The sequence below is a fragment of the Gallinula chloropus genome, assembly GCF_964237585.1.
Source record: "Gallinula chloropus genome assembly, chromosome: 7".
NCBI classification, from domain to species: domain Eukaryota; kingdom Metazoa; phylum Chordata; class Aves; order Gruiformes; family Rallidae; genus Gallinula; species Gallinula chloropus.
In genome coordinates, this window is record NC_140092.1 from 21,456,208 (window position 1) to 21,467,228 (window position 11,021).

Below are 11,021 nucleotides of genomic sequence, written 5' to 3' on the forward strand. Positions count from 1 at the left end.
TGTGCTGAGGGCTCCAGAGATGGACCCAGCACTGCAGGTGAGGTCTCCCCAGAGCAGAGCAGAGGGGCAGAATCCCCTCTCTCCATCTGCTGCCCACACTCCTGGGGATGCAGCCAGGATGGGGTTGGGCTTCTGGGCTGCAGATGCTCCTTGGTGGCTCATGTCCAGCTTCTCACCCACGAGTCCCCACCAGTCCTTTTCCTCAGGGCTGATTTCCAGCCCATCATCTCCTGACCTGTATGGATAACAGGGATTGTCCCAACCCAGGGACAGGACCCTGCCCTTGGCTTTGTTGAACCTCATGGCATTCCCCTGGGCCCACTTCTCCAGCCTGTGCAAATCGCTCTGGCTGGCATCCATAGTCTTGGAGAAGAGGATCAAAACCTGGGACCCACATGACTCCCAGGTGCAGTCCTAATTCGCACAGCAGCTCCATGCAGCCAGCCTGCTTTTGTCTGACAGCTGAGCTCCAAACACAAGCACCTGCCTTGGGAACGGGAAGAGAAGGGCAATATTGTGTCTCAGGTGCAGTGCTGCTCCACCTCAGACAGATTCCTGGCAAAACCCAGCCAGCACAGTCCCACCAGCCAGCACCACCTCCCCAGCAAGGAACAAACCTGTCTCTTTTCCTGGTGATCCAGTTCCCAGTGTCCTTGGGATCCCGTAACGCTCTTCTTACTAAGAGGGGATGGAAAACAAGCGGCAGCGGTGGCTCTGGAACGTGCAAGCTTGGCACACCTCAAGCTCATCTGGCCTGGCTGTTGGGCAGTGCCATGCTACCCATCTTTGTTACCCAAAGTGAGTGCATCTGGCACATTCCAGAGGCCATCCAGGGTGCTGCCTGTGGAAGGTGGCCTTAATTATGAGCTCAAGAGCCAGCAGCTCAAGATGCAAAACAGCATCACTGTTTCCGCTCCCCAAGAGGCATGTGAAAGAAATTAACTGCCAAGGTTTTGCAGGCTAGAAGGAGCTCTTAGGACCTTTTAGCCTGATCCTCTGCCCAACAGAGACATAAATTTCAGCGAAGATACATCCTGGTGCAAAGAAACTGAAGGCCATGCATTTCACACCAAAGAACCTTTAAGTCGTCATCGTCCTGGTTCCCCTGGTGAGCCCTTTTCATAGCCAGATAACTTCCAGCCTTCTGGAAGGAGACCAGCCACCATTTTCCCTTTCCAGTCTCTTATAGAATCCCAGACTGGTCTGGGTTGGAAGGGATCCCAAGGAGCACAGAGCTCCAACCCCTGCCACAGGCAGGGACACCAACCTCCAGGCCTGGAGCTACACAAGGGCCCCAGCCAACCTGGCCTTCAACACCCCCAGACACTGGGCAGCCCCTTCCAGCCCCTCACCACTCTCTCTGCAAAGAACTTCCCCCCTAAGATCTCCTCTAACCCTTCCCTCCTCCAGCTTCACTCCATCCCCCTTGTCCTGCCAGTCTCTGCCCTTGGACAAGCTGATTCCCCTCCTGTTCCTCTGCTCCCTTCAGGGATGGGAAGGCTGCAATGAGGTCCCCCCACAGCCTTCTCTTCTCCAGGCTGAACCAGCCCAGCTCCCTCAGCCTCTCTCCGTAGGGAAGGTGCTCCAGCCCTCTGAGCATCTTTGTGGTCCTCTTCTCATAACTCAACTCATTTCCCATCCCATTTCAGAGCACATCTTCTGTACCTACAATCTTTCAAACGAGCAGGAAATAAAAAGGGCTGCATGAAGGAACACTCACAAGGGGCCCAGAGAAGCTTTATGTATGATGACACAGGCACAAATCCATTACTTTCCTTTTTTTTTCATTTAAAACTCCCCAGAATTTCTCCTTCCACCATCCTAAGATGCTGCTCATTACAAAACCAGAGTTTCCTCAGTGTCTTGTAGGAATTTATCCCATAAACTCCCCTCCCCCCCCCCTTTAATTGGTTGGGCCAAGATGAACAAAGCAAAACCCTACAGATCCACATTTTTTCTTTATCTGCTTTGAACACACATGGAAGTGTTCTTTAAAATAAGTAATTAAGTTTAATTAAGAAAGTCAAATATGCAGGCTTGGTTTTCCAGCAAGTATCTTACTACAGCTTGACAGGCTGAGAGAGATGGGGTTCTACAGCCTGGAGAAGAGAAGGCTCTGGGGGAACTTTAGAGCCCCTTCCAGACCCTGGAAGGACCTAGAGGAAAGCTGGAGGGGGATAGCTTATTGGGGCTGTAGTGATAGGACGAGGGGTAATGGCTTAAAATCAAACAGGGCAGATTTGGATGGGACATTAAGCAGAAGTCCTTCCCTGTGAGGGTGGGGAGGCCCTGGCACAGGGTGCCCAGAGAGGCTGTAGGAGCCCCTGGATCCCTGGCAGGGCTCAAGGCCGGGTTGGATGGGGCTTTGGGCACCCTGAGCTGATGGGAGGTGTCCCTGCCTCCCACTCCCTGGCAGGGAGTGGGACTAGATGGGCTTTGAGGTCTCTTCCCACCCAAGCCAGGCTGTGACTGTGATGTAGAATGGGAAAGAATGGTTACACACCTTTCCTGTGGCTGAAATGAACCCTGGTTTTCTAAGCCCCAAGCCCAAAACTGCCACAACCAGGTCTGTGCACTCCCATCAAAGGAGCCTTTGCAGCTGATCCACCACAGAACATCTTGGGCTGATGAGCTCTGTCCCTCTGCAAGGGCAGAACTATGGGTGGTGGTTCTTCCATTATGGACAAACACATATCCACAGACTGCCTTGGCTTAGGAGAGTATGGACAGGTCTGAGAGTCATCTCTGAGTGCAAGACCTCCTCCCTTCTTCAGGCGTTTGGCTGCAGCCCTGGAAGACCAGAGGAGATGCTCCTCCAGAGGAGATGTTGCTCCAGCACCAGGCAAGAGTCCCCTCACAACCCAGAGCTGCAAGCAATGCCTGCCCAGGGTAACACAATCCTGCTATGGTGATGTTTAACCACACAGCCATCCCTCCCTTCCACCCACCCACCACCATGGGCAGGTAACACCACCCTGGTTTCTGCATCAACACGCTCAGAGAAGCCACATCTGCTTCAGGATGGGACCCAGAGCACCCTCAAAGCAAACAAACCAAAAGCAACCAGCTTGCCAAACCTGCCATCTCCACCTCCTCCTCTGCCAGTGGGGCAGGGCTGTAGTAGCCAGGGGGAGAACTACACTCTGAGTAAGGCGCCCCGAGACTCAGCTGCAAGCCTCAAGGGGTTTAGGAGATGAATACACCTAGCACAACACGTTGCCTACAGCCACAGGGGACAAAAGCAACGCCAGCACCTGTCTCAACCACCTGGCAGCATTTATGGCTCTGCTAGATATCCTGGCCACGTATGTCACGTGTTTCCCAGCCTCAGTTTCCCTGCCCTCCGTCACCTGGGTTTTCTAGCTCCCAGATGCTTTCGGGGTGACTCAGAAGCAACTGCTGCACTTGGCACAGCCTGATCATGCCAGGAGCATGACACAGCCCCTCTGAGGAGCATGGAAATGCTCCACACCCCTTGGGGTAGATTGTAAGTCCACATGGAGGGCAACAGTGGGGCATGATTCTGGCTTGGAGCACAGCTGGGCCAAGTCACACAGCCAAGGAGACACCCCAACATGTCAAGGGAGCCCTCTAACCGCCAGCCCAGCCCTCACAAGGGCAAAAAGAGACTGAGCATTCCCAGGGAAGCATCCTTGCCCCCAGTGCAGCCAGAAGGCTCTGCGTGGCTGCCCCTCCATGAGTGGAAGGAGGTTCTGTTACTGCTAGTGGAAGATGCTGCTGGGATCTTTGTTACTGAGCTTGAGTGCCACCACTTTCCTGGCCTGCCCTCTGCTCTGCTGGGAAGGAAGTAGGTCCTAGAGGGCTCTCAACAGGCAGCTTGGCCTTTCCTAGATGATCACAGCTTGATGACGTTGTGCCATCACAGCACTGCTGGGCCTCAACCACTGAACACCTCACAAGGCAAATCAAATCACAGCATCACAGAACATCAGGAGCTGGAAGGGACCTTAAAAGCTCATCCAGTCCAACCCCCATGCCAGAGCAGGATCACCCAGACTAAATCCCACAGGGACACATCCAGGAGGCTTTGAATGTCTCCAGAGAAGGAGACTCCCCAGCCTCTCTGGGCAGCCTGGCCCAGGGCTCCCTCACCCTCACAGGGAAAAAGTTCCTCCTTATGTTCCCATGGAACCTCCTCTGCTCCAGCTGCACCCGCTGCCCCTGGTCCTGTCGCTGCCACCCCTGAGCAGAGCCTGGCTCCATCCAGCCACAGGCTGATAGGAGACACGGCAGCAACTACAAAAGGAAGCTCACAGAGTCAAAACTAAAGCTCCCCATGGTGTCCTCTGGGATTCTGAAGGCAATAAAGCTCATCCTGCTTGGGGACCTTTTCCTTCCTTCAACTCCCACAGGCACGCAGCATCACAGCCGGCAGCCCTGCACAAAGGAGAACTAAACCCTCTGCTTCATTTCTTCACTTTCCTTGGAAAACCTGAATTATTCACCACTTGGTCAATATAAAACACTGGTTCCATAGGGTGGCCAGCCCTAAAGACACTCTCAGTGTGAGAACAAAGGGCCAACTCAACCCGTGTCTCAACCAGGAGGTCACTGATGCCTACGTGATGCTTGACCACAGATCCCAAGAGCAAGTTCTCATCCAAACACCCGTCCCTTCTTCCCTCAACCTTTAAATCCAGGGGCTGGAGTTCCAGGTAGCAAAACTGCTGCAGGCAATAAAGCAAACACAGGACGCCCACGGAACGTGGAAGCATCCCTCCCCAGGACAACCAAACAACCTAATCCATGACCTGCATGGAAAGGAAAGGAATTTTCCTTGCTTCCTTTTCTCCTTTTATTCCCCCCTCCTTTTTTCCCCCTTCCCTTCCCTTCGATACACACAGCTGCAGATGCTGAATTCACACACAGTATCGGAAGCCAGGGGTGGGTTTTTTTAGTCGCCTTGCAGAGCTACTTCCTTCCCAGATGGACAGCAATCCCTCATTCACATTTGTTCCCTAGGACCTCCAGTCACCCTGCCTGCAAACCTGCCTTCCAGGACAGTGCTGGCTGAACCCAGAAGGCTCCCACACATCCCAAACCCACATTAAGTGAGCTCTGGGAAGCCACAGCTTCAAGATTTAACTGTGAAAGCAGAAAATCAGAGCATTTCAGAGGCTCTTGCTATCAGCATCAGGAGAAGTTGCCCAGTTCCACCTACAAGAGGTGGAACCACGCTCGCAACCATGCACCTTCCATCACATTCATCATCAAGGGAATGAAGCTGCCCTGGGAAAAACCAGTCACCCTGGGCACAGACCTTGCTCTCACTTCAATATCAGGACCTAAGGCTGCATCTTGCAGCCCTGAAGGTCTTCTGCAAGCATGCACAGCACCAGAACCAGGACTTGCAGAGATCTGACAGCTTTTCAGAGTGGGGAAAAGTAGCATTTCAGCCATGCAATCACCTCACAGTCTCCTGAGAGCCCACCTCTGAGCAGAAAAGGAAGGAAAAAGGGACAGGAAGCACCTCCTGTGCAATTAATCCCTGCAGGAATCACCCGGCAGCAAACAGTTAATGGCCCGCCACGCACACGCTCCCAGGGCTGTACCTGGACTGCTTTTTGGGTGGAGGTGGTGGCGGTGGTGGCACAAACTCCACGCCATTGCTCTTGTCCTTGGGGAATTCAAAGGAGAAAGATGATGATTTGCTGATCCCGGTCTGGCTCTCCAGCATCAGTCCATCATCCACGGGTTCAGCACCAGCTCTTTCATTCTCAGCTCCTGCTGCCCACTGGTGGGTTAAGAGCTGCTGCTGCTGCTGCTCCTCCTCCTGCTCCTCCTCCTCCTCTTCCTCCTCCTCTATCCGGCACTGCTTGGTCCACGTTGGGGTGTAGTACTTCTGCCTCCGGTCATAGGACAAGCCCGCTGGTCCCCTGCTGGAGTCTTCCCCAGAGACCCCGTTGACGTGAGTGCAGAGAGAAGGGGACACCCCAAAAGTGCCTGGATCAGTATAGCTCCTTGGCAGGACCTGAGCACCGGCTCCATCGTGGCTGTTGTCCTCACCAAACCGTGCCACGTGGGAGCTCGTGGGGGGCACACGGCTCCCCTCGCTGCCTGGCTGGCTGGTTTTGGACATCTTGGGGGGAATGGCTGGGCTCTCAGTAACTGAGGCCTTGGCAGGAGCTGCTAAATGAAATCTCAGGCTGCTCTCACTTCCAGATGCTTGAAAACCCTCTCCGAGCTCTGCGGTGGGCGACGTGCTGAAATCAGGGTGGGAAGCGGGGCTGATACACGGCCACTGAACTCCCACCGCCGAGTCAGGGCTGCTGAGGAAGATGGTCTTGTGATCATCCTCAGTGTGGGCTGTCATTATGGTTATCTTTGCTGCTACTTGACTGGTGGAGTCCTGGTACTCCTTCTCACCAGCCAAAACCCAGCCGCCGTCCCTCCACGCCCCATCACCTTGCTCCTTGCCAGTGCCCACAGCCTTCATCTGCCCCTTCTTCCTCTTGCTGCTCTCGGCGTAGATGGGATCGGCGCGGGCTGGCAAGGCAAGGCGAGGCCGCTGCGGCTCCACCACAGCCTGCTGAGGGGTGCCTGAGCCCTCAGGCTGGGAACTTCTGGTGACAGAGGGCTCTCCAGGGAGAGGGGAGTCCTCATCCTCCTGGGATAGAGCCAAGGCGGCTGCCTTCCTGCTCCCAAGGCTCTCAGCATGGAGAGCCAGCTTCTTCCTCTCCGAGCACAGGGCATAGGGGAGGGGGTCACCTTGGTCCTTTGTGATGCAGAAAGCCACATTCACCGCTCTGTGCTCCTCCTCCCCGAACTTCACGGCCCTGCCGCTTGGCCTGGGAGCCTCGGGGGCATCCCGCCGCCTCCATCCGCAGGGAGCGGTGCCTCCATCCTCACAGCCCTTCCCCTCCGCGCAGCGGGGCTCCCGGGAGGCCAGGCGCTCCCTGCAGCAGTCCGTGATGGAACAGTACTCACCCCCTTCACTTTCAAAGCTGGGGGAAAGGCAACCACGGTCCCCTTCTGAGGGGAGCACTGCCCCATCTCTACCTTGGGAAGGAGGGTTTCTACCAGAGCTTGTGACAATCCTGTCCCCTGACGGATTAGAGCAGGGGGCTTGACGTGGCAGAGGAAGCTTGTCCTTGGCTCTGTCCTCCTGCTTTCCCACCTCACCCACCAGCACCAGGCTGTGGATGGAGACATTTCTCTCCACTCTGCTCTCCAAGCTGCGCAGACCCACCATGGAGTAGCTGGAAGGACAGCAAGCCGAGCAGTCGCCGGGGGAGTTGTGAAGGAAGGGCTTCCTCACGCCACCAAAACCATCCAGGCAGAGCCGTGGTGCATCGCTGGGTTTCAGGAGGAGCTGCTTCCCAGAAACCATGCCCCAGCTGACCTGCACGGGCCAAAGAGACAAAGGCTCTGTCAGGGTTGTGTGTGCACAAAACAAAAGAGAAATAAAAAAAATAAATTACTAAAAATATATTTAATTTAATAAAACCACACGCCTAGCTTTGCCCAACAGCCCTCCTGCGCTCACTGGGGGGGTCTGCTCTGTGCTCACTCCCCCCTCAATGAGTACCCCCAAGCCTTTCCTACTTAAATTACACTGAATCCTGGGGATTCTGAGGGCATCAGGAGGAACGTGGCCAGCAGGTGAAAGGAGGGGATCCTCCCCCTCTGCTCTGCCCTGGTCAGGCCCCACCTGGAGTGTTGTGTCCAGTGCTGGGCTCCCTGGGACAAAACAGCCAGGGGTCTCCTGGAGAGAGTCCAGCGGAGGCTGCGAAGGGGATGAAGGGCCTGGAGCATCTCCCCTGCGAGGAAAGGCTGAGTGAGCTGGGGCTGTTCAGCCTGGAGAGAAGCAGCCTGAGAGGGGATCTGATCAATGGGGATCAATAGCTGAAGGGTGGCACGCAGGGGGACATGGGCAGCCTCTTCTCAGGGTCTGTGGGGACAGGACAAGGGCCGATGGCCTCAAGTTGGAGCCCGGGAAGTTCCGCCCCAATGTGGGGAAGAACTTCTTCCTGGTGAGGGAGCCCTGGGCCAGGCTGCCCAGGGGGTGTGGAGTCTCCTTGTCTGGAGAGATTCCAGCCCTGACCTATCCTAGGGACCCTGCTTTGGCAGGGGGTTGGACCTGATGAGCTCTGGAGGTCCCTTCCAACCCCTTCAAGTCTGTGATTCTACACTCATCCTATTCCTTGGACCATCTGGGATCCCTGTGTTAGGGACAAAGGATGAAACAAGAGATTCTCCTTTCTCCTCCTGCGAGCGCACTGCCAAAAAGGCACCCAACCTGTCACCCTGCCTGTGAATCCCTGTGCAATTAAAGGTTTGGAGAGGGAAGAAATAGCTGCACCTCCCCTCTGCTTATTTTCATTCCATTTCATGCTGATGCTCCAGTGTTACACACGTGGAACATCCTGGGTTATACCGGGAGAACAGCCTGGCTGTGCCCAGCAGTAGGGATGAGGGAGCAGGTGGGGAAAAGTATCCAAAATCCCTTCGTCATCACCTGTCAAGTGACTTTCCCCCTGTCCCATGGTAGCAGAACTCACTCCCATAGTGCAAAACTCAGCCTGGGGTAAGGGTAGGGGGTGTAGCACCCCTGTACTGAGGGCAAGGTGACAGCAGCCCACGTGTCACCCTGTAGCTGGGACAGTGCTGATATCAACTGGTCAGGACAAGGAGCAAACCATCTCCACTGCAACCCCAAGTACTGGGGCTTGACAGCTTGTGATGCTATGCCCTGAGGGCATCACTGCTCTGGGGAAAGCCCAAGAAGCTGGGGTTCCTCACCCCAGGATGCAGTCAGCAAGGACTGCAAGCAGGCACAGAAGGATGCAGGACTTCTTTCTGGTGATCTTCCCAGGAAAATAACTTCTAACCCACATCCTCATTTAAAACCTGCAAGTTCCTAAACAAACAAGGTGGGTTTTAAGCTCCTTCACCCATGCCTTGCGAGCAGCTCAGCCACCTTGAGAAGCCAACACAGGGCTTAGAAACCTGGGAGCAGGAGGCAGAACAAAGGGAAGGAAACTGTTTTAACAGATATCCCTACTGCTCCCGTTAGGAGAGGTAAGGGGAAGTCACGCCTTGCCTGGATTAATCATTACCTGTGACAGATCTGCATTCATATTCCCATCCGCCCACGTGTCCGAAACATCTGAGCTGATCATAGTTGGCTTCACAGCGATCGTTGGCTTTGAGAAGGGGGAGGCACTCACACCTTCATCTTCCAAAGCTGGGCTCTCAGCCTTGCTCCTAACTCCATTCGGGAGCGCGCCGCCAGCTCCCGCGTCCGGGGGTGTTTGCAGGCGGTGGGAACTCTTGGGGCTGAAGCAGTTTTTGCATGAGCCAGGTTTCCAGACGTGTTCCACAAAGTCACTGCACGCAGACATCTTCAGACCCTCACTGCTCAGACCGAGAGCCCTCTGCATCTTCCACGCCGGCCTCCGCTGCTCATCTTGCGCCTGCTCCCCAGATCCTTGCTCTTAACAATCTCCTGGCTACCTGGAAAAGCACAACAGCGTCTGATTTCTCTGGTTATACCCCAAAACGGGAAGATTTTTAATAGGACAGGAGATAATTATGCTTACTCTGCCTTCACCACAAAGGCTTACTGTTTACGAGGCTTTATTCCCCCCCTGCTCGGAGCTCAAGCCCACACAATCACTTGAAAAGCCTCAACTTCTAAGCATAGCTCTGTAATAGAGAAGACATCAAGCGAGCAGCATTCCTACATGATTTAATTCCCTGCCTAACGAGCACGCATAACAAGCCTCACACAAGAAGGTTTAGATCAAGAGGTCTTAGAAATAGCAGTTCACAGTCCTGCAAGCAGAGCTGGGCAGGAAAACCCCCCCTTCTCCAAAGTGGCATTGCATCCTCTCTCCAGAAAAATAAAAAAGGCCTGGAGATCCAAGGACCAGGACGGGTGAGTGTGTAACCAAGGGGACCAGCAACAATCTTCCTTCACCCAGAAAGCACGGCTGTGGTACACAAAGGCTCCTCTCCCACCCAAGCGCATCGGAGAAGGGAATCGGCAGGGCTGAGGCTGGCACGGATCTGAGCAAGTGCCTGGCAGAAAGCTCTTATCTGCTCTGCCAGGAACCACAAATAACAGTGTCAGCTCGCTGAAATGATTCATTGTCTGCAAAGGGAGAAGCTTTTTGTGCTCTTGGATGGCTTACAGACAAGGATCCCTTCCCCATCTTCCTTCCCCAGGAGGAAATGCCCCAGGAATAAGACATTCCTGCATTCCTGTGTCGTTCTCTCCACCCCCCCCCTCACCCCCAACCCCCACCCCCCCAAGTCTGCACTCAGCCAGTAGCTACCTGGAGCTAATGACTTTGGAGGTACTTCAGAGGAGGACTCCCACAAAGCTCAGTGGATTAAGGGAGAGAAGATCAGAAAGCGTGGCTAGGTCAGGAAAATTGCAGCTGGCTGCTAGAGATGTCAGGGCACACGAGTCCCCCACATCCCTCCACGGATCCTTCCTCACCTAACCACATTCAGGTCATCACCTCCTGGCCAGCTGATCCCAATCCAAAGATAAAGCAAACCCTGGCTCCTTTTCTGGGAGTCTCCAAGCGAAGAGGCACCTTTATACCCGTGTCCTGACCACATACTGCATCACCTCCGCAGCTATGGACACCTTTGCCTCCAAACCAGCCCCCCAGTAAAACCCTCTTGCCTCTGGGTTTGGAGATGCCCTGGCCATCCTCTCTAATAGCCATCCTATCACATGGCAAAAAGAAAGACTACCATGAGCTTCGTGGGGCAAAGTGATGTGTGCGTGGGAAAGCTGCTGCCTCCCCCCACCCATCCCCCCAGCATTATCTGAACTCCCACCTTTGGGAAGGGAGGCTTTGATGGGCTAAAGCATCAGTACCCGCAGAGTCCTGCCTGGCAAGCTGATAAATTAGGTTCTGTTTAATGAAAGAGCAGGAAAAAAGGGGGAATATCGATGTGACTCGCGAATGGGAGTTGTGAGTCCCTCCTTTTTAGGGAGAAGGCTGCGTTAGGCAGGTTTTTCCAGGGATTTTGCAGAGTCC

At 54.6% G+C, this 11,021-nt stretch overlaps 1 protein-coding gene across 1 annotated transcript in view; it reads right to left on the minus strand.

The window, feature by feature from the left end:
* PRAG1 (PEAK1 related, kinase-activating pseudokinase 1) overlaps nt 1–9,422 on the minus strand; it is a 28,643-nt gene extending 19,221 nt beyond the window's left edge. The window contains exons 1-2 of the mRNA XM_084266636.1: nt 9,081–9,422; nt 5,574–7,363 (exon numbers count right to left, since the gene is read on the minus strand). Of these exons, the coding sequence (XP_084122762.1) occupies nt 5,574–7,363; nt 9,081–9,404 (2,114 nt within the window). The 5' untranslated portion in view covers nt 9,405–9,422. The remainder of the gene's footprint in view (nt 1–5,573; nt 7,364–9,080) is intronic.
* Nucleotides 9,423–11,021: the final 1,599 nt, after the last annotated feature.